The sequence below is a fragment of the Scyliorhinus canicula genome, chromosome 5, assembly GCF_902713615.1.
Source record: "Scyliorhinus canicula chromosome 5, sScyCan1.1, whole genome shotgun sequence".
Taxonomy (NCBI): Eukaryota; Metazoa; Chordata; class Chondrichthyes; order Carcharhiniformes; family Scyliorhinidae; genus Scyliorhinus; species Scyliorhinus canicula.
The window spans coordinates 132502088-132522982 of record NC_052150.1 but is presented as its reverse complement, the minus strand read 5'-3'; the positions used below and the strand labels follow the sequence as shown (position 1 = coordinate 132522982).

The following is a 20895-nucleotide window of genomic DNA, read 5'->3' as shown; positions in this document are numbered from 1 at the left end:
AACACCTGGAGAGTGGACCCTTGTGCTCTCCGTAACCAAAATCTATTAAAAGTCGTGGGTCAGGTGAACTCCATGATATACTTTGGAGTTTTCTAAACCCTGGCTCATAACAATGTTTTACCTGTCAAAACCACATTTTATCATAATAAATCCTTTAAAGATTTGGGCATATTTGTGATCTGTCTTGATTAAGTACAGACACATCCAGCCTATCTTCTAAACTATGCAGGGCGTCAATATCTGAGTTAATGCCTGCAAGGGGATGTCAAGTGACGCTACTCCTTGGATTTTATAGCCTTGCTCTTCTGCTTCTCGCCCAGGCCTTGTATGGTTTCAGAAACTGAATTGGAAGAAACGTTAGTGGTGATAGTTAGCAGAGGAAAATTAAACTGAAAGCTGCTGCACTTTGTTATTCAAATAATGCCCATGACCAAATCCTCAATCCATGATAATATGATACTGTGAGCCTCCTGATCCCAAATCTTGTGTAACAACCATTTTTGAGACATCTTTTCTGACGCCTTTTGAAAATTTCCATGCCTGTTCCTAATTATCATGTGTCCGCTTGTCCTGCAATAGAGAAGGGGGTGTGTTATTAATAGCTGAGTGAGATGTTGTGAGGATAGGCATGCCATCAAATAATTTGGATACATCCTGTGGAGGCTGCATAAAAACAAGAAGTGCTGGAAATACTCTGAAGGTCAGGCAGCCTCTGTGGAGAGAAACAGATGAAATGTTAACTCTGATGAGACCATTAAACTTCTTGTGACTTTCCAGCCAGGGCTTCGATTATTTTTTTCTTGTCCTTCCTTTCATTGATTTGTTTTCCCGCTGATATCTGGCCACTTGCCATGAGACTCTTCGATCTACCAGTGTTAATGTCACTTCATTTCTCGTGTGCTGTCTCCACTGGGACCCACCAAGCTGCATTTGAGAATCTTGGGTTTCTTTCATTCGTGTTTCAGGCATATTTGAAGTCTTTACGCCAGATTACAGTATACAACAGTCAATGTACACCTCCCCTTCAAGATGTGCAGTCTGCCTTTAAATGAAATCAAGGCTTAAATGGCATTAATGTCCATACCCCAGCCAGTAGGTGAATTGCCACTGAACAGTATAAGTCAGCTCACCTATTCAATATTAATTAAGCAGAGATCAAAATTTCAACAATTCAATGCTTGAAAACTATGGGATTTTCTGGCCTGCCATGGCGAGACTAGCAAGCCAGCCAAAATTCCACTGACTTCGGCGGCACCAATAAATCAGTACCCAAGATCCCATGTGTAATTCAAAATATTGGAACTCTGTATTTAATTTCTAAATGGTGTAATTAATGTTGCCAATCATTTGCTTTGCTTTCAATTTGAAGTGGTCCAGATTCTATCCAGACATGTAATGAAAAACTCCAGATTATAGAAATGTAAATGTAATATGTATAATGAAAAGTTTCATGTCCAAGAATATATATATCTAGAAGGGAAGTTGTGAATGCATGTGTGAGACATACTGATTTGATTCAAGCAAAGACTAGCAATAAAAAAACATAATTTTTTTTTAAGAAGAAAATTTACTATTTTCACAATCTTTAAAAACTGTACTGTCGTTATGTCAATAAGTTTTCAAAAAAGCAACAATTGAAGCGGATACTGAGTGACCATGTTGATTGACCACTGACTCCACTCTCACTGATGAGGTTGGAAATTGGCTGAATTGGCCACCCATTTTACACCACATCTGATTTTACTTTCTGTTGAAGAGACAAATCAAGTCAGTCATTACCCCCATTGATAAGGCTGATTATATCCTTCTGTCTACACGAGAAGATGGGAATACATGCTCAGAACTTTGGTGAGATAGATAAGATCATCTGCTGTATTCCCAGAAAGGCAAAATTAGTACGACAATATAAAGATCAGTGATAAATCGGAACAAAGAACAAAGAAAAGTACAGCACAGGAACAGGCCCTTCGGCCCTCCAAGCCTGTGCCGACCTTGCTGCCCATCTAAACTAAAATCTTCTACACTTCCTGGGTCCGTATTCCTCTATCCCCATCCTATTCATGTATTTGTCAAGATGCCCCTTAAATGTCACGTCGTCCCTGCATCCACCACCTCCTCCGGCAGTGAGTTCCAGGCACCCACTACCCTCTGTGTAAAAAGTTGCCTCGTACATCTCCTCTATACCTTGCCCCTTGCACCTTAAACCTATGCGCCCTAGTAATTGACCCCTCTACCCTGGGGAAAAGCCCCTGACTATCCACTCTGTGCCTCTCATAATTTTGTAGACTTCTATCAGGTCGCCCCTCAACCCCCGTCGTTCCAGTGAGAACAAACTACGTTTATTCAACCGCTCCTCATAGCTAATGCCCTCCATACCAAGCAACATCCTGGTAAATCTCTTCTGCACCCTCTCTAACGCCTCCACATCCTTCTGGTAGTGTGGCGACCAGAATTGAACACGATACTCCAAGTGTGGCCTAACTAAGGTTCTATACAGCTGCAACATGACTTGCCAATTCTTATACTCAATGCCCCAGCCAATGAAGGCAAGCATGCCGTATGCCTTCTTGACTACTTTCTCCACCTGTGTTCCCCTTTTCAGTGACCTGTGGACCTGTATACCTAGATCTCTCTGACTGTCAATACTCTTGAGGGTTCTATCATTCACTGTCTATTCCCGATCTGCATTCGACCTTCCAAATGCATTACCTCACATTTGTCAGGATTAATCTCCATCTGCCATCTCACCGCCCAAGTCTCCAAACGATCTAAATCCTGCTGTATCCTCCGACAGTCCTCATCGCTATCCACAATTCCACCAACCTTTGTGTTGTCTGCAAACTTACTAATCAGACCAGTTACATTTTCCTCCAAATCATTTATATCTACTACGAACAGCAAAGGTCCCAGCACTGATCCCTGCAGAACACCACTAGTCACAGCCCTCCAATCAGAAAAGCACCCTTCCATTGCTAGTCTCTGCCTTCTATGACCTAGCCAGTTCTGTATCCACCTTGCCAGCTCACGCCTGATCCCGTGTGACTTCACTTTTTGTACCAGTCTGCCGTGAGGGACCTTGTCAAAGGCCTTACTGAAGTCCATGTAGACAACATCCACTGCACTACCTGCTTCAATCATCTTTGTGACCTCTTCGAAAATCTCGATCAAGTTAGTGAGACAGGACCTCCCCGAAAATCTCGATCAAGTTAGTGAGACACGACCTCCCCTTCACAAAACCGTGCTGCCTCTCGCTAATAAGTCCATTTGCTTCCAAATGGGAGTAGATCCTGGTCAAAGAATTCTCTCCAGTAATTTCCCTACCACTGACGTAACGCTCACCGGCCTGTTGTTTCCTGGATTATCCTTGCTACCCATCTTAAACAAAGGAACAACATTGGCTATTCTCCAGTCCTCCGGGACATCACCTGAAGACAGCGAGGATCCAAAGATTTCTGTCAAGGCCTCAGCAATTTCCTCTCCAGCCTCCTTCAGTACTCTGGGGTAGATCCCATCAGGCCCTGGGGACTTAGCTACCTTAATATTTTTCAAGACACCCAACACCTCGTCTTTTTGGATCTCAGTGTGACCCAGGCTATCTACACACCTTTCTACAGACTCAACATCCACCAATTCCTTCTCTTTGGTGAATACTGATGCAAAGTATTCATTTAATACAGTAAGAAGTCTTACAACACCAGGTTAAAGTCCAACAGGTTTGTTTCAAACACGAGCTTTCGGAGCACGGCTCCTTCTTCAGGTGAATCCTGAAGAAGGAGCCGTGCTCCGAAAGCTCGTGTTTGAAACAAACCTGTTGGACTTTAACCTGGTGTTGTAAGACTTCTTACTGTGCTCACCCCAGTCCAACGCCGGCATCTCCACAGCATGGCCTTCATTTAATACCTCACCCTTTTGTCTGGCTCCACACATAGATTCCCTTGCCTATCCTTCAGTGGGACAACCCTTTCCCTGGCTACCCTCAGATTGTTAAATTAGTAATTTAACAATCTGTATGAAATTGAGGAATACAATTTATTATAAATGTTATTCCATCATGTCCAAAATGGAATTAATGCGCCAATTTCTCAAAATAGTCCGATAGTTTAAGGGAATTGAATTATCTGTCTGGGGGTGGCGACATTGATGGATTGGAAGGCCTTCAATTGTTAAGTAAAGTAGTGGTCACAAGATGGAATTCTTCATCAATACTTGCATGAACAGATCATTTCTTGAGCAGTTTTAAAATATAAGTTAATTATTTAAAGCATTTATTGATCTGTTTCAGCAAACCTTTCTGTTTCTGTGCTAACTGGAGATCCCTAATGATAGGTGCCTGCCATTTTGTGTTTTTGAGAAATGTAGTATTGTGCATTGTTATATGGAGCATGCCTTTCAATTAAAATCTTATTTACCCGTGTGAATTGACTTCTCCTTTCTCAATGCTACTGGATAAGCCTTTAAAATAATGCTCATCACTTTTTGGGTGCAGAGCCTCTGCATGACCGATTATTCATAACTCCTGCACGTATTATACTGCTGATCGTAAAATGCTCTTGAAGGTCAATGATTCATTTATCTAGCAGTGTCAGGTTCTCACAATAATGGATCCTGGTAATGGGAGAATCTCATTCTTCTATCCCACTAGGTCATGTGTTTGTTACAGGGTCTTACACTTTTTGGCTTGTCAATTTCAAAGCAGATATTAGATAAATAGTATTGTATGAATGAATGGACTCCATTTGCTACTGATTTCCATCAATTGAGAGTTTTGAGTGCATGTCATCCTCAAGACTGATATTAATAAAGGTCGACAGCCTAACCACCTTGCCTGAACGTAACAGGTATATCATAAATGTTCAATGTTCAGCTCATTGCATGCAGCACTATGTAATTTAATCTTTGGTAGGGGTGGATAGCTGGTGATACATCTTTTGTAACATAAAACAGTCAAGCTGTGGATAAGCTTTTGTTTGTTCATGTTGTGCTATGGTATAAAAATATAGAAATAAAATTTCCTTTGATAAATTGTCATAAAAATTTAAACTCTGAAGGTCCCTGGCAGTTTAGATGTAATCATATTGTAACTTCAACTAGAGTGCAATAGACGATATGTGCTGGATGTGTTCCAATCTGATGGATGGCTTAAAACAATTTGTTTGCCAGTGTGCTCCCACCTTTGTCCCTGGGACCTGAAGGATTGAAGATGGTGGCTATATCAGGAGAAGGATGTAAAGGTTTTTTCAAGGACATTGGAGATGGGGATTAAGGAGCAGTTCCGCAGATCAATAGATCTGGAAGTATTGAGGTGAATGAATGATCAAAGGCTGCGCCGGAGAATATTTGAAAATTTGTAAGCGACTTGGAAGAGAGTTAGTTTCCAGTGGATGGAAACAGCAGTAAGATGTGTTTGATATGGACAGGTGATGGATATGAAGAAGTGGTTGGAAATGGCCTTGTGTGCGATAGAGACCATGAGAATACATTCTGCTGCTCTCCTGTATTGTTTGCTTTCTACTATTTCCATTGTTTTGATGTAAGTGCAATGTAATTTTGCTGTGCTAGCATAATCTTTAAACTGTTGGTGTTTTTAAAATAGACTTTCGAATAATAATAACTTTTATCTGTCATGTTTTCCACTGTTAGTCGTCTGAACACAGCTAGATTCATGGTTTTGGTTTTAACCCTTTAAGTTGTTGTTTTTTGAGTGAATTAAAATCTCAGTTTATGGGCAGAATTTACCTGGCCCTATGGAGGCAGGGTTGAAGAAGGGGTTCTTGAAAAATAGTGGGGGAGAGCATGTGGGAGTTGTTTTCTGACACATTCTCAAAGCCAAGGAAGTTCCTCAGGGACAGGCTTGGAAACACATTGATTACCCACTTCATGGAGGCGGCAGACAATGTAAATAATTAAGGCCCCAATTAAGGTGGAGTTTTGGGTATTCCAATGTTTTGCTGGCGAGTGAGCAGCTCCCCTCTGGGTTGGAGGCTTCCAACTCAGTGGAGATGATCTGGCGAGGAGGTGTAATCAGAACCAAACGCCATGTCCCATCAAAAAAAAAACAGGGAGGAAAGGCCACCACTGTGACCCTAATGATCCCCCAGGGGCGTTCTGCATTCTGCAGAACCTGCTGCCTTCCCCCTCTCTTAAAATATTTTGTTATTATTAACCCTTCCTCCATTTGCCAGCACCCTCGCATTCTGCTACGTGCCTCAGCAACCACCTCTCCCAGTGGGACTGCTGATGCTCGAGATCTGTCAGTCCTGTGATAGGGCTGGTAGCATCAAAAGTCCACCTGCCAATCTTAATAGGAACTCATTCTTAATTGGAACCTTAATTATTTAAACAGCCTGATGCCTCCATGAAGTGGGAAACCAATACATTTCCAAGCCTGTCCCTAAGAAACGTCCTTGACGTTGAGAATGTGAGAGGAAGCATCCAGGAGACCATAGAACCATGCAAGGGTTACGACACAGAAACAGGCCATTCAGCCCATTGTGTCTGTGCTGGCCAACAACATGATTCAGAAAAAGAAACTAGCCACTCATTTTAATTCCACTTTCCAGCATCTGATCTGTCGTCTTGCAGATTACAGCACTTCAGGTGCAGATCGAGGTACGTTTTTAAATGAGGTGAGTGTTTCAGCCTCAACTACTAATTCAGCCAGTAAATTCCAGATATCCATCACTTTTGGGTGAAATTTTTTTCCTCGTGCCCCCTTTTAATCCGCCACCAATCACCTCTCGCAATTGATGTCTCATCTATGGGAAACAGGTCTTTCCTGTCTACCCTGTCTCCAATTTTGTAGACCTCAATTAGGTCACTCCTCAGCCACCTCTCTTATAAGGAAAACAACCTTAAACTAGGCAATCATTCCTCAAGGCTGCAATTTTCAACCCCTGGCAACATTCTTTTAAATCTCCTTGTACTCTCTCCAGAGCAATTGTGTCCTTCCTGTAATGCTGTGACTAGAATTGTACAGAAAACTCCAGCTGTGGTCTAACCTGTGTTTTATACAATGCCACCATTAAATCCCTTCTTTTGTATTCAATACTTTGTCCACTAAAGAAAAACATTCCATATTCTTTGTTTACCACCTTTTCCACCTGACCTGCCACCTTCAGGAAAACAGTGGTTCTGCACTCGAAAGGTTCTCACTTCCTCTTCCCCTTTCAATATCCTCCTGTTTATTGAGTATTCCCTTGCTTTGTTTGCCGTCCCTTAATTCATTACTTCACACCTCTCCGGATTGAATTCCATTTGCCACTTTTACACCCGATCAACCAAACCATTGATATAATTTTGGGATCGACAACTATCATCTTCACTATCAACAACACGGCCCATTATTGTGTCTGTAAATTTTCCAATTGTGCCACCCAGATTTAAGTCCAAACCATTAATATGTACAACAAACTGAAAAGGCCATAACACTGAACCCTGTGGAAGGTCACTGGAAACTTTCCATTTGCAAAAATATCAATTGACCATTATCCTTTGTTTCCTGTCACTAAGCAAGTTTTGGATCCAACCTGCCATCTTCCCCTGTATCCTGTACACATTTCTGACCAGTCAGCCATGTGTGACCTTGTCAAATGCATTACAAATGTCCATGCGGACAACATCCGCTGCACTGTCCTTATCAATTCTCCTTGTTACTTTTCAGAAAATATGACTGAGTAAGACACTATCTTGCCTCACAAATCCATACCGATAATCCCTGATCAATTCATGCCCAACTAAATGGCAGTTTACCTTGTCTCTCAGAATTGATTCCTATAGCTTTCCCTCCACTGAAGTCAGACTGACCGGACTATAATTATCAGGCCTTTTTAAATAATGGTACAACATTCGTCAACCTTCAAATCTCTGGTACACCATCGGTATCTCAAGGGGATTGGAAAATGATCTGCAGAGCATCTGCTAATACCTCCGTTACTCTCTTTCATAGCCTGGGATACAATCCAGAAGGCTCTTGTAATTTATCCACCTTTCAGGTTGTTAGTCCCTCCAATCTCTCATTATGTTTATTATATCTAATATTTCACACCCTCCTCTTGAACTAGAATGTTTGAATCACCCCTCATCTTGAAGACAAAGACAAAGTATTCATTGAGAACACTGCCCACAGTTTCTGAATCAACCCTAAGTTGTCATGATAGGTGCTACCTCTTAATGAACTGGTGTAATATGTTTTGATTTTATTTGATTTTACCAATTTCCTAATTTCCTTTTTTACTATTCCCCCCCCCCCCCCCAAACACACTATGCACTCTATCCCCATCAACGCTTTCTACAGTAGGTAGCTTTTTTGACTGACATATGCTTTTGTTTTCTCTTTTATTTCACCCTGTATGATCCTGGATAACCACAGGGCTTTAGATTTGGCAGTACCACCATTGTTCTTTGTGGGGCCATGTCTACACTGTGCCCGTGGAATCTCACTTTTTAATGTCTGTCATGGGAGTGCCCCTTTAAGAAATGTGTGCCTTATCAAATGGCTTCAGTGATGTCATTGTGTGGGTGGAGCTGGGCTGTGGTTTTACTTTCATTTGAGTTGGGAGCTGGCTGCGGCTCTGATATATATATTGTGTGTGTGTTAAAAGGTGTCCAGATCACTTGATAATTTAAAAGTGATAACTGTTTTTTTCTGGAAAGAATTCAAACCTACTGTTTTGGTAAAAGGGTTTCTGGTTTGTAGGATGTTGTTATCAAATTGAAACAGTTAAAAGGGATGTTATTAAGGGTTATATATAGAAAGAACTGTAGCTGTGTGGGGTATTTATGTTTGTAGTTGATAAAAATACTTACTGTGTATGTTTATAGAAATGTTAACTGAATTCATAGAATAAACTTTGTTTTCGATCAAAAGTGCTTAAGGCCTCTGTTGAATAACGGCTGAAAGGCAGGCCCTTCTGCTCCTCGTAACCAAAATCAATAAACAGTTGTGGGTCAGGTGAACTCCGATATACTTCAGAGTTTTCTAAACCCTGGTCCATAACATGTCTCCCACTGATTTGACACTGTTTTTCCTTCTAGTAACTGTATCCAGTCTATTTTTGCCAGTTCGTCTCTCAGCTTTGGAAAATTTGTCTTCCCTCAATTTCGAACTTTTACTCTTGTTCTACCCTTGTCCATTTCCACAATGCTGTTAAATCTAACTATTATGGTCACCGTCTCCAAAATGATCTGCCACCATTATTTTATACACTTGTCCAACCTCGAGCGGAATTCTCCCATCCAGGGGCGGGAACGTAGAGTGTTTCTCACTGCAGAGGCTGGTGGGAAAGCACACCATGTAATCCAGCCCTGACTTCATGAATGATGCAACCAGGTGTTCTGTGCCATATTCCATGGCAGGGAAAACCTAATGATGTGCAGTCCATTGTTTTATCGGTGCATCACGTTGAAAAGGCAGCCAAAATCACTGGTCCACTATTGAAGAAAGAAGGTGGACCTCCTGAGAATAAGGATGGATTTCCAGGAACATTCTGAGGCTGGAAGATGGACCGTCTCCTGGACACTGAATCTGGGAGATCCAGCTCTAACTGCCCCCCCCCCCCCCCCCCCCCCACCCACTGCTGTGGTGTCATGGGGTCCAGGGTTGCAGATAGCCTCCATACTGAACTCTGAAGGCAGCACTAGGCATTGTTCAGATGAGTCCCGACATCTGTCTGTTACTCTAAATGTGTTTTGCACCGGCGTGTTTACCCACTGGCTCCATGAAAAATAGGGCATGGGTGCTCGGGCATTCATTTGCATCCCATTAGCAGAATGAAAATCAATTTCATGCCAACCTCCGGCGGGTTTGTCAATTCACCAGCGGAAGATCCCATGGGAATTCATGCTGGTGTGAAAACGATTATGACGCCTTCTGCCAAATTCTTCCCTCCCTCCTCCACCTAACTCTCATTGAATCCGCCGATAGGAACATGGGAGAATTCTGCCCCTCATTTACTTTGACTAAGTCTTGAATTGTACCCCTTCTTATTGGGCTTGTTACAAGCTCGCTAAAAGGTTCTCTTGAAGACCATTCAAGAAATGTGTGCCCTATGTGCCCTTCATACAGTTGATATCCCAGTTGACATTAGAGTCGTTGAAGTCTCCTAAGATTGCTGCCCTATCAGAAATTTGCTCTTCTCACTCCCTTAGACATCTAAAGTATACTCCGAGCAGTGTGGCTGCCCCTTTTGTTATTTTTTATTTCTGAACTCAAACTATATGGCCTCATTTGATGCTTCATTTGTTATATCCCCCCTCCTTACAGCTGTAACTGATACTATGGCAGTGTGGCCCTTTTAAGGGGCATGCCCCCACAGCCAATGTAACTGGATCGGGGCCTATCATGTGGGAACCCACGAACCCCAACAAATGAGAAAAAAGATCGGAGAGCGGGGCTCTGGTCAGACTAGAGTGCTAACTAACACCTGTGTAGAAACTCTGTGCCATTATGTAAGTTAGTCTTGTCAGTTGCCAATAAACACATTTGTTTTTCCTTATTGACATCTAAACATTGGCGACAATTATAAACCAGATCGATCGCAAGCCCACAGTCACCAAATTAGAGAGGGGAGGGAGAGCCACAGAGTTAGAAGGCACTGACAATACCAGAGAACAATGAGTGAAAAATGCCCATGATTGGAAAGTTAGACCCATTTGACCAGGGAGCACAATACTGGAGCCAGTTGATATATATATTTTTAAAGTATTTTTATTCAGCCAATTTTCAACAATTGTACAATACATAACAACGCTAACTCCTCCCCCTCAGCAGTCAATGGTAACCAATTCCCGAAAGTGCATGATGAACGAACCTCAATTGTAAAACCCATCACTCACTCCACACAACGTGAACTTCATCTTCTCCAGAGTCTAAACCTCCGACAGGTCCGCCCGCTATACCGAGGCACAGGATGGAGAAGCTGACCTCCACCCCAACAAGACCTGCCTGTGAGAAATCAGCTAGGCCAAGACTGAAACATCTACTCCCACACCCGCCTGCAGCTCCAGCTGGTCCGACATCCAGAATGTAGCTTCCAGGGGACCAGGCTCCACATCTACATGGAACACCGTCCTCCAAAACATTTCCAGCTTCAGACAGGACCAAAACATATGAACATGGTTCGTCGGGTCCCTCCCACATTGCTTCAAGATGTCCTCCACCCACTGGAATCATCCTTGATTTCGTAAGGTGCATCCTGTACGCTACCTTCAGCTATATCAGCCCCAACTCGCACATTAAAGTCAAGGCATTCATCGTCTGCAGCACCTCACACCACAATCCCTCTTCCAGCATCACCCCCAGATCAACCTTCCACTTTGCCTTAACCCCCTCCATAAACATCCCATGCCCCTCCAGAATCCTCCCATAAATCGCCAAGGTGACCCCCCTCCTGCCGCCCCACTGACAGCACTGCCTCCAACAGCAAGGAAGCAGGCGCTATCGGGAAAGTCGGGAAGGCCTTCCTTGCAAAGTCCCGCACTTGCATGTACCTAAAACCCCCGTACTTCTAGCCCTACTCCTCCAAACTTGCAAATCGCCCTCCCAGGAACAGATCCTTCACTTGCCATCTTCAAAACCTCGCATCCATCCTTCCTGATTCGAACCCGTGATTTCCCCTAATCGCGATCCCCCCAGACCCGGCCCCCAGCTTTAAGTGCTGTCTGAACTGCCTCCAAATCGTCGACATGGCCACCACACTGGATTCAACAAATACTTCCCTGGGGCCATCAGCCGTTGCTGGCACCTGAAACCCCGACCCCCTACAAGAGCCTGTGTCCATCTTTACCCACAGAGCGCCTCCCCCACTGACCCCCCAACACCTGCTCCAGCTCCGCACCTTCTCCACATTTGCCATCCAACAATAATAAAAAATATTCGGGAGACCTAACACTGACCCCTTCCTGCTGACCCCTCTGCAGTATCATTCTACTAACCCTGCCCCCTGCCTGCTCACCCCTCTGCAGTATCATTCTACTAACCCTGCCTCCTGCCTGCTGATCCCTCTGCAGTATCATTCTACTAACCCTGCCTCCTGCCTGCTGATCCCTCTGCAGTATCATTCTACTAACCCTGCCCCCTGCCTGCTCACCCCTCTGCAGTATCATTCTACTAACCCTGCCTCCTGCCTGCTGATCCCTCTGCAGTATCATTCTACTAACCCTGCCTCCTGCCTGCTGATCCCTCTGCAGTATCATTCTACTAACCCTGCCCCCTGCCTGCTCACCCCTCTGCAGTATCATTCTACTAACCCTGCCCCCTGCCTGCTGATCCCTCTGCAGTATCATTCCACTAACCCTGCCTCCTGCCTGCTGATCCCTCTGCAGTATCATTCTACTAACCCTGCCCCCTGCCTGCTCACCCCTCTGCAGTATCATTCTACTAACCCTGCCCCCTGCCTGCTGATACCTCTGCAGTATCATTCTACTAACCCTGCCTCCTGCCAGCTGATCCCTCTGCAGTATCATTCTACTAACCCTGCCCCCTGCCTGCTCACCCCTCTGAAGTATCATTCTACTAACCCTGCCCCCTGCCTGCTGACCCCTCTGCAGTATCATTCTACTAACCATGCCCCCTGCCTGCTCACCCCTCTGCAGTATCATTCTACTAACCCTGCCCCCTGCCTGCTGACCCCTCTGCAGTATCATTCTACTAACCCTGCCCCCTGCCTGCTCACCCCTCTGCAGTATCATTCTACTAACCCTGCCCCCTGCCTGCTCACCCCTCTGCAGTATCATTCTACTAACCCTGCCCCCTGCCTGCTGACCCCTCTGCAGTATAATTCTACTAACCCTGCCCCCTGCCTGCTCACCCCTCTGCAGTATCATTCTACTAACCCTGCCCCCTTCCTGCTGACCCCTCTGCAGTATCATTCTACTTACCCTGCCTGCTGATCCCTCTGCAGTATCATTCTACTAACCCTGCCCCCTTCCTGCTGACCCCTCTGCTGTATCATTCTACTAACCCTGCCCCCTGCCTGCTGATCCCTCTGCAGTATCATTCTACTAACCCTGCCCCCTGCCTGCTGACCCCTCTGCAGTATCATTCTACTAACCCTGCCCCCTGCCTGCTGACCCCTCTGCAGTATCATTCTACTAACCCTGCTCCCTGCCTGCTGATCCCTCTGCAGTATCATTCTACTAACCCTGCCCCCTGCCTGCTGACCCCTCTGCAGTATCATTCTACTAACCCTGCCCCCTGCCTGCTCACCCCTCTGCAGTATCATTCTACTAACCCTGCCTCCTGCCTGCTGATCCCTCTGCAGTATCATTCTACTAACCCTGCCTCCTGCCTGCTGATCCCTCTGCAGTATCATTCTACTAACCCTGCCCCCTGCCTGCTCACCCCTCTGCAGTATCATTCTACTAACCCTGCCCCCTGCCTGCCGATCCCTCTGCAGTATCATTCTACTAACCCTGCCTCCTGCCTGCTGATCCCTCTGCAGTATCATTCTACTAACCCTGCCCCCTGCCTGCTCACCCCTCTGCAGTATCATTCTACTAACCCTGCCCCCTGCCTGCTGGTCCCTCTGCAGTATCATTCTACTAACCCTGCCTCCTGCCTGCTGATCCCTCTGCAGTATCATTCTACTAACCCTGCCCCCTGCCTGCTCACCCCTCTGCAGTATCATTCTACTAACCCTGCCCCCTGCCTGCTGACCCCTCTGCAGTATCATTCTACTAACCCTGCCCCCTGCCTGCTGACCCCTCTGCAGTATCATTCTACTAACCCTGCCCCCTGCCTGCTGACCCCTCTGCAGTATAATTCTACTAACCCTGCCCCCTGCCTGCTCACCCCTCTGCAGTATCATTCTACTAACCCTGCCCCCTGCCTGCTCACCCCTCTGCAGTATCATTCTACTAACCCTGCCCCCTGCCTGCTGACCCCTCTGCAGTATAATTCTACTAACCCTGCCCCCTTCCTGCTGACCCCTCTGCAGTATCATTCTACTTTCCCTGCCCCCTGCCTGCTGACCCCTCTGCAGTATCATTCTACTAACCCTGCCCCCTTCCTGCTGACACCTCTGCAGTATCATTCTACTAACCCTGCCTGCTGATCCCTCTGCAGTATCATTCTAATAACCCTGCCCCCTGCCTGCTCACCCCTCTGCAGTATCATTCTACTAACCCTGCTCCCTGCCTGCTGACCCCTCTGCAGTATCATTCTACTAACCCTGCCCCCTGCCTGCTCACCCCTCTGCAGTATCATTCTACTAACCCTGCCCCCTGCCTGCTGACCCCTCTGCAGTATCATTCTACTAACCCTGCCCCCTGCCTGCTCACCCCTCTGCAGTATCATTCTACTAACCCTGCCCCCTTCCTGCTGACACCTCTGCAGTATCATTCTACTAACCCTGCCTGCTGATCCCTCTGCAGTATCATTCTAATAACCCTGCCCCCTGCCTGCTGATCCCTCTGCAGTATCATTCTACTAACCCTGCTCCCTGCCTGCTGACCCCTCTGCAGTATCATTCTACTAACCCTGCTCCCTGCCTGCTGACCCCTCTGCAGTATCATTCTACTAACCCTGCCCCCTGCCTGCTGATACCTCTGCAGTATCATTCTACTAACCCTGCCTCCTGCCAGCTGATCCCTCTGCAGTATCATTCTACTAACCCTGCCCCCTGCCTGCTCACCCCTCTGAAGTATCATTCTACTAACCCTGCCCCCTGCCTGCTGACCCCTCTGCAGTATCATTCTACTAACCATGCCCCCTGCCTGCTCACCCCTCTGCAGTATCATTCTACTAACCCTGCCCCCTGCCTGCTGACCCCTCTGCAGTATCATTCTACTAACCCTGCCCCCTGCCTGCTCACCCCTCTGCAGTATCATTCTACTAACCCTGCCCCCTGCCTGCTCACCCCTCTGCAGTATCATTCTACTAACCCTGCCCCCTGCCTGCTGACCCCTCTGCAGTATAATTCTACTAACCCTGCCCCCTGCCTGCTCACCCCTCTGCAGTATCATTCTACTAACCCTGCCCCCTTCCTGCTGACCCCTCTGCAGTATCATTCTACTTACCCTGCCTGCTGATCCCTCTGCAGTATCATTCTACTAACCCTGCCCCCTTCCTGCTGACCCCTCTGCTGTATCATTCTACTAACCCTGCCCCCTGCCTGCTGATCCCTCTGCAGTATCATTCTACTAACCCTGCCCCCTGCCTGCTGACCCCTCTGCAGTATCATTCTACTAACCCTGCCCCCTGCCTGCTGACCCCTCTGCAGTATCATTCTACTAACCCTGCTCCCTGCCTGCTGATCCCTCTGCAGTATCATTCTACTAACCCTGCCCCCTGCCTGCTGACCCCTCTGCAGTATCATTCTACTAACCATGCCCCCTGCCTGCTCACCCCTCTGCAGTATCATTCTACTAACCCTGCCTCCTGCCTGCTGATCCCTCTGCAGTATCATTCTACTAACCCTGCCTCCTGCCTGCTGATCCCTCTGCAGTATCATTCTACTAACCCTGCCCCCTGCCTGCTCACCCCTCTGCAGTATCATTCTACTAACCCTGCCCCCTGCCTGCCGATCCCTCTGCAGTATCATTCTACTAACCCTGCCTCCTGCCTGCTGATCCCTCTGCAGTATCATTCTACTAACCCTGCCCCCTGCCTGCTCACCCCTCTGCAGTATCATTCTACTAACCCTGCCCCCTGCCTGCTGATCCCTCTGCAGTATCATTCTACTAACCCTGCCTCCTGCCTGCTGATCCCTCTGCAGTATCATTCTACTAACCCTGCCCCCTGCCTGCTCACCCCTCTGCAGTATCATTCTACTAACCCTGCCCCCTGCCTGCTGACCCCTCTGCAGTATCATTCTACTAACCCTGCCCCCTGCCTGCTGACCCCTCTGCAGTATCATTCTACTAACCCTGCCCCCTGCCTGCTGACCCCTCTGCAGTATAATTCTACTAACCCTGCCCCCTGCCTGCTCACCCCTCTGCAGTATCATTCTACTAACCCTGCCCCCTGCCTGCTCACCCCTCTGCAGTATCATTCTACTAACCCTGCCCCCTGCCTGCTGACCCCTCTGCAGTATAATTCTACTAACCCTGCCCCCTTCCTGCTGACCCCTCTGCAGTATCATTCTACTTTCCCTGCCCCCTGCCTGCTGACCCCTCTGCAGTATCATTCTACTAACCCTGCCCCCTTCCTGCTGACACCTCTGCAGTATCATTCTACTAACCCTGCCTGCTGATCCCTCTGCAGTATCATTCTAATAACCCTGCCCCCTGCCTGCTCACCCCTCTGCAGTATCATTCTACTAACCCTGCTCCCTGCCTGCTGACCCCTCTGCAGTATCATTCTACTAACCCTGCCCCCTGCCTGCTCACCCCTCTGCAGTATCATTCTACTAACCCTGCCCCCTGCCTGCTGACCCCTCTGCAGTATCATTCTACTAACCCTGCCCCCTGCCTGCTCACCCCTCTGCAGTATCATTCTACTAACCCTGCCCCCTTCCTGCTGACACCTCTGCAGTATCATTCTACTAACCCTGCCTGCTGATCCCTCTGCAGTATCATTCTAATAACCCTGCCCCCTGCCTGCTGATCCCTCTGCAGTATCATTCTACTAACCCTGCTCCCTGCCTGCTGACCCCTCTGCAGTATCATTCTACTAACCCTGCTCCCTGCCTGCTGACCCCTCTGCAGTATCATTCTACTAACCCTGCTCCCTGCCTGCTGACCCCTCTGCAGTATCATTCTACTAACCCTGCTCCCTGCCTGCTGACCCCTCTGCAGTATCATTCTACTAACCCTGCCCCCTGCCTGCTCACCCCTCTGCAGTATCATTCTACTAACCCTGCCCCCTGCCTGCTGACCCCTCTGCAGTATCATTCTACTAACCCTGCCCCCTGCCTGCTCAACCCTCTGCAGTATCATTCTACTAACCCTGCCCCCTGCCTGCTGACCCCTCTGCAGTATCATTCTACTAACCCTGCCTCCTGCCTGCTCACCCCCCTGGAGTATCATTCTACTAACCCTGCCCCCTGCCTGCTGACCCCTCTGCAGTATCTTTCTACTAACCCTGCCCCCTGCCTGCTCACCCCTCTGCAGTATCATTCTACTAACCCTGCCCCCTGCCTGCTCACCCCTCTGCAGTATCATTCTACTAACCCTGCCCCCTGCCTGCTCATCCCTCTGCAGTATCATTCTATTAACCCTGCCCCCTGCCTGCTGATCCCTCTGCAGTATCATTCTACTAACCCTGCTCCCTGCCTGCAGACCCCTCTGCAGTATCATTCTACTATCCCTGCCTGCTGACCCCTCTGCAGTATCATTCTACTAACCCTGCTCCCTGCCTGCTGATCCCTCTGCAGTATCATTCTACTAACCCTGCCCCCTGCCTGCTGACCCCTCTGCAGTATCATTCTACTAACCATGCCCCCTGCCTGCTCACCCCTCTGCAGTATCATTCTACTAACCCTGCCTCCTGCCTGCTGATCCCTCTGCAGTATCATTCTACTAACCCTGCCTCCTGCCTGCTGGTCCCTCTGCAGTATCATTCTACTAACCCTGCCCCCTGCCTGCTCACCCCTCTGCAGTATCATTCTACTAACCCTGCCCCCTGCCTGCTGATCCCTCTGCAGTATCATTCTACTAACCCTGCCTCCTGCCTGCTGATCCCTCTGCAGTATCATTCTACTAACCCTGCCCCCTGCCTGCTCACCCCTCTGCAGTATCATTCTACTAACCCTGCCCCCTGCCTGCTGACCCCTCTGCAGTATCATTCTACTATCCCTGCCTGCTGACCCCTCTGCAGTATCATTCTACTAACCCTGCTCCCTGCCTGCTGACCCCTCTGCAGTATCATTCTACTAACCCTGCCTCCTGCCTGCTGATCCCTCTGCAGTATCATTCTACTAACCCTGCCCCCTGCCTGCTCACCCCTCTGCAGTATCATTCTACTAACCCTGCCCCCTGCCTGCTGACCCCTCTGCAGTATCATTCTACTATCCCTGCCTGCTGACCCCTCTGCAGTATCATTCTACTAACCCTGCTCCCTGCCTGCTGACCCCTCTGCAGTATCATTCTACTAACCCTGCCCCCTGCCTGCTCACCCCTCTGCAGTATCATTCTACTAACCCTGCCCCCTGCCTGCTCACCCCTCTGCAGTATCATTCTACTAACCCTGCCCCCTGCCTGCTGACCCCTCTGCAGTATCATTCTACTAACCCTGCCCCCTGCCTGCTCATCCCTCTGCAGTATCATTCTACTAACCCTGCCCCCTGCCTGCTGATCCCTCTGCAGTATCGTTCTACTAACCCTGCCCCCTGCCTGCTCACCCATCTGCAGTATAATTCTACTAACCCTGACCCCTGCCTGCTCACCCCTCTGCAGTATCATTCTCCTAACCCTGCCTGCTGACCCCTCTGCAGAATCGTTCTACTAACCCTGTCCCCTGCCTGCTCACCCCTCTGCAGTATCATTCTACTTACCCTGACCCCTGCCTGCTGATCCCTCTGCAGTATCATTCTACTAACCCTGCCCCCTGCCTGCTCACCCCACTGCAGTATCATTCTACTAACCCTGCCCCCTGCCTGCTTACCCCTCTGCAGTATCATTCTACTAACCCTGCCCCCTGCCTGCTCACCCCTCTACAATATCATTCTACTAACCCTGCCTGCTCACCCCTCTGCAGTATCATTCTACTAACCCTGCCCCCTGCCTGCTGACCCCTCTGCAGTATCATTCTACTTACCCTGCCCCCTGCCTGCTGATCCCTCTGCAGTATCATTCTACTAACCCTGCCCCCTTCCTGCTGACCCCTCTGCAGTATCATTCTACTAACCCTGCCCCCTGCCTGCTGATCCCTCTGCAGTATCATTCTACTAACCCTGCTCCCTGCCTGCTCACCCCTCTGCAGTATCATTCTACTAACCCTGCCCCCTGCCTGCTGACCCCTCTGCAGTATCATTCTACTAACCCTGCCCCCTGCCTGCTCACCCCTCTGCAGTATCATTCTACTAACCCTGCCCCCTGCCTGCTGACCCCTCTGCAGTATCATTCTACTAACCCTGCCCCCTGCCTGCTCACCCCTCTGCAGTATCATTCTACTAACCCTGCCCCCTGCCTGCTGATCCCTCTGCAGTATCATTCTACTAACCCTGCCCCCTGCCTGCTGACCCCTCTGAAGTATCATTCTACTAACCCTGTCCCCTTCCTGCTGACCCCTCTGCAGTATCATTCTACTAACCCTGCTCCCTGCCTGCTGACCCCTCTGCAGTATCATTCTACTAACCCTGCCCCCTGCCTGCTCACCCCTCTGCAGTATCATTCTACTAACCCTGCCTGCTGACCCCTCTGCAGAATCATTCTTCTAACCCTGTCCACTGCCTGCTCACCCCTCTGCAGTATCATTCTACTTACCCTGACCCCTGCCTGCTGATCCCTCTGCAGTATCATTCTACTAACCCTGCCCCCTGCCTGCTCACCCCTCTGCAGTATCATTCTACTAACCCTGCCCCCTGCCTGCTCACCCCTCTGCAGTATCATTCTACTAACCCTGCCCCCTGCCTGCTCACCCCTCTACAGTATCATTCTACTAACCCTGCCCCCTGCCTGCTCACCCCTCTGCAGTATCATTCTACTAACCCTGCCCCCTGCCTGCTCACCCCTCTGCAGTATCATTCTACTAACCCTGCCTGCTGACCCCTCTGCAGTATCATTCTACTAACCATGCCCCCTGCCTGCTCACCCCTCTGCAGTATCATTCTACTTACCCTGACCCCTGCCTGCTGATCCCTCTGCAGTATCATTCTACTAACCCTGCCCCCTGCCTGCTGACCCCTCTGCAGTATCATTCTACTAACCCTGACCCCTGCCTGCTCACCCCTCTGCAGTATCATTCTACTAACCCTGCCCCCTGCCTGCTGACCCCTCTGCAGTATCATTCTACTTACCCTGACCCCTGCGTGCTGATCCCTCTGCAGTATCATTCTACTAACCCTGCCCCCTGCCTACTGACCCCTCTGCAGTATCGTTCTACTAACCCTGACCCCTGCCTGCTGATCCCTCTGCAGTATCATTCTACTAACCCTGCCCCCTGCCTGCTGACCCCTCTGCAGTATCATTCTACTTACCCTGACCCCTGCCTGCTGATCCCTCTGCAGTATCATTCTACTAACCCTGCCTCCTGCCTGCTGATCCCTCTGCAGTGTCATTCTACTAACCCTGCCCTCTGCATGCTGACCCCTCTGCAGTAACATTCTACTAACCCTGCCCCCTGCCTGCTCACCCCTCTGCAGTATCATTCTACTAACCCTGCCCCCTGCCTGCTCACCCCTCTGCAGTATCATTCTACTAACCCTGCCCCCTGCCTGGTCACCCCTCTGCAGTATCATTCTACTAACCCTGCCCCGTGCCTGCTGATCCCTCTGCAGTATCATTCTACTAACCCTGCCCCCTGCCTGCTGATCCCTCTGCAGTATCATTCTACTAACCCTGCTCCCTGCCTGCTCACCCCTCTGCAGTATCATTCTACTAACCCTGCCCCCTGCCTGTTGATCCCTCTGCAGTATCATTCTACTAACCCTGCTCCCTGCCTGCTCACCCCTCTGCAGTATCATTCTACTAACCCTGCCCCCTGCCTGCTGATCCCTCTGCAGTATCATTCTACTAACCCTGCCCCCTGCCTGCTCACCCCTCTGCAGTATCATTCTACTTACCCTGACCCCGGCCTGCTGAACCCTCTGCAGTATCATTCTACTAACCCTGCCCCCCTGCCCGCTCACCCCTCTGCAGTATCATTCTACTAACCGTGCCCACCTTTCTACCCCAAATAAATGAGATCAACCTGTCCACACCCCTGAAAAAAAGACTCAGGCAAAAATACCGACATTGAAACAAAAACAGGAATTGCAGCAAAATATTCATTTTAGCTGTCTGCACCTGGCCCACCAA

The 20895-nt window shown here is 48.5% G+C and overlaps 1 protein-coding gene across 5 annotated transcripts in view; it reads left to right on the top strand.

Moving 5' to 3' along the window:
• The window catches only part of mocos (molybdenum cofactor sulfurase), a 348946-nt gene that overhangs the window by 100280 nt on the left and 227771 nt on the right, over positions 1–20895 (top strand). Inside the window, exon 1 of one of the 5 annotated variants that reach the window (XM_038797688.1) lies at positions 11080–11180. The exons of the other annotated variants lie outside the window; for them this stretch is intronic. Within the exon in view, the coding sequence (XP_038653616.1) occupies positions 11107–11180 (74 nt within the window). The 5' untranslated portion in view covers positions 11080–11106. Of the gene's footprint in view, positions 1–11079; positions 11181–20895 lie in introns of those variants that run through there. 5 annotated transcript variants of the gene reach the window in all.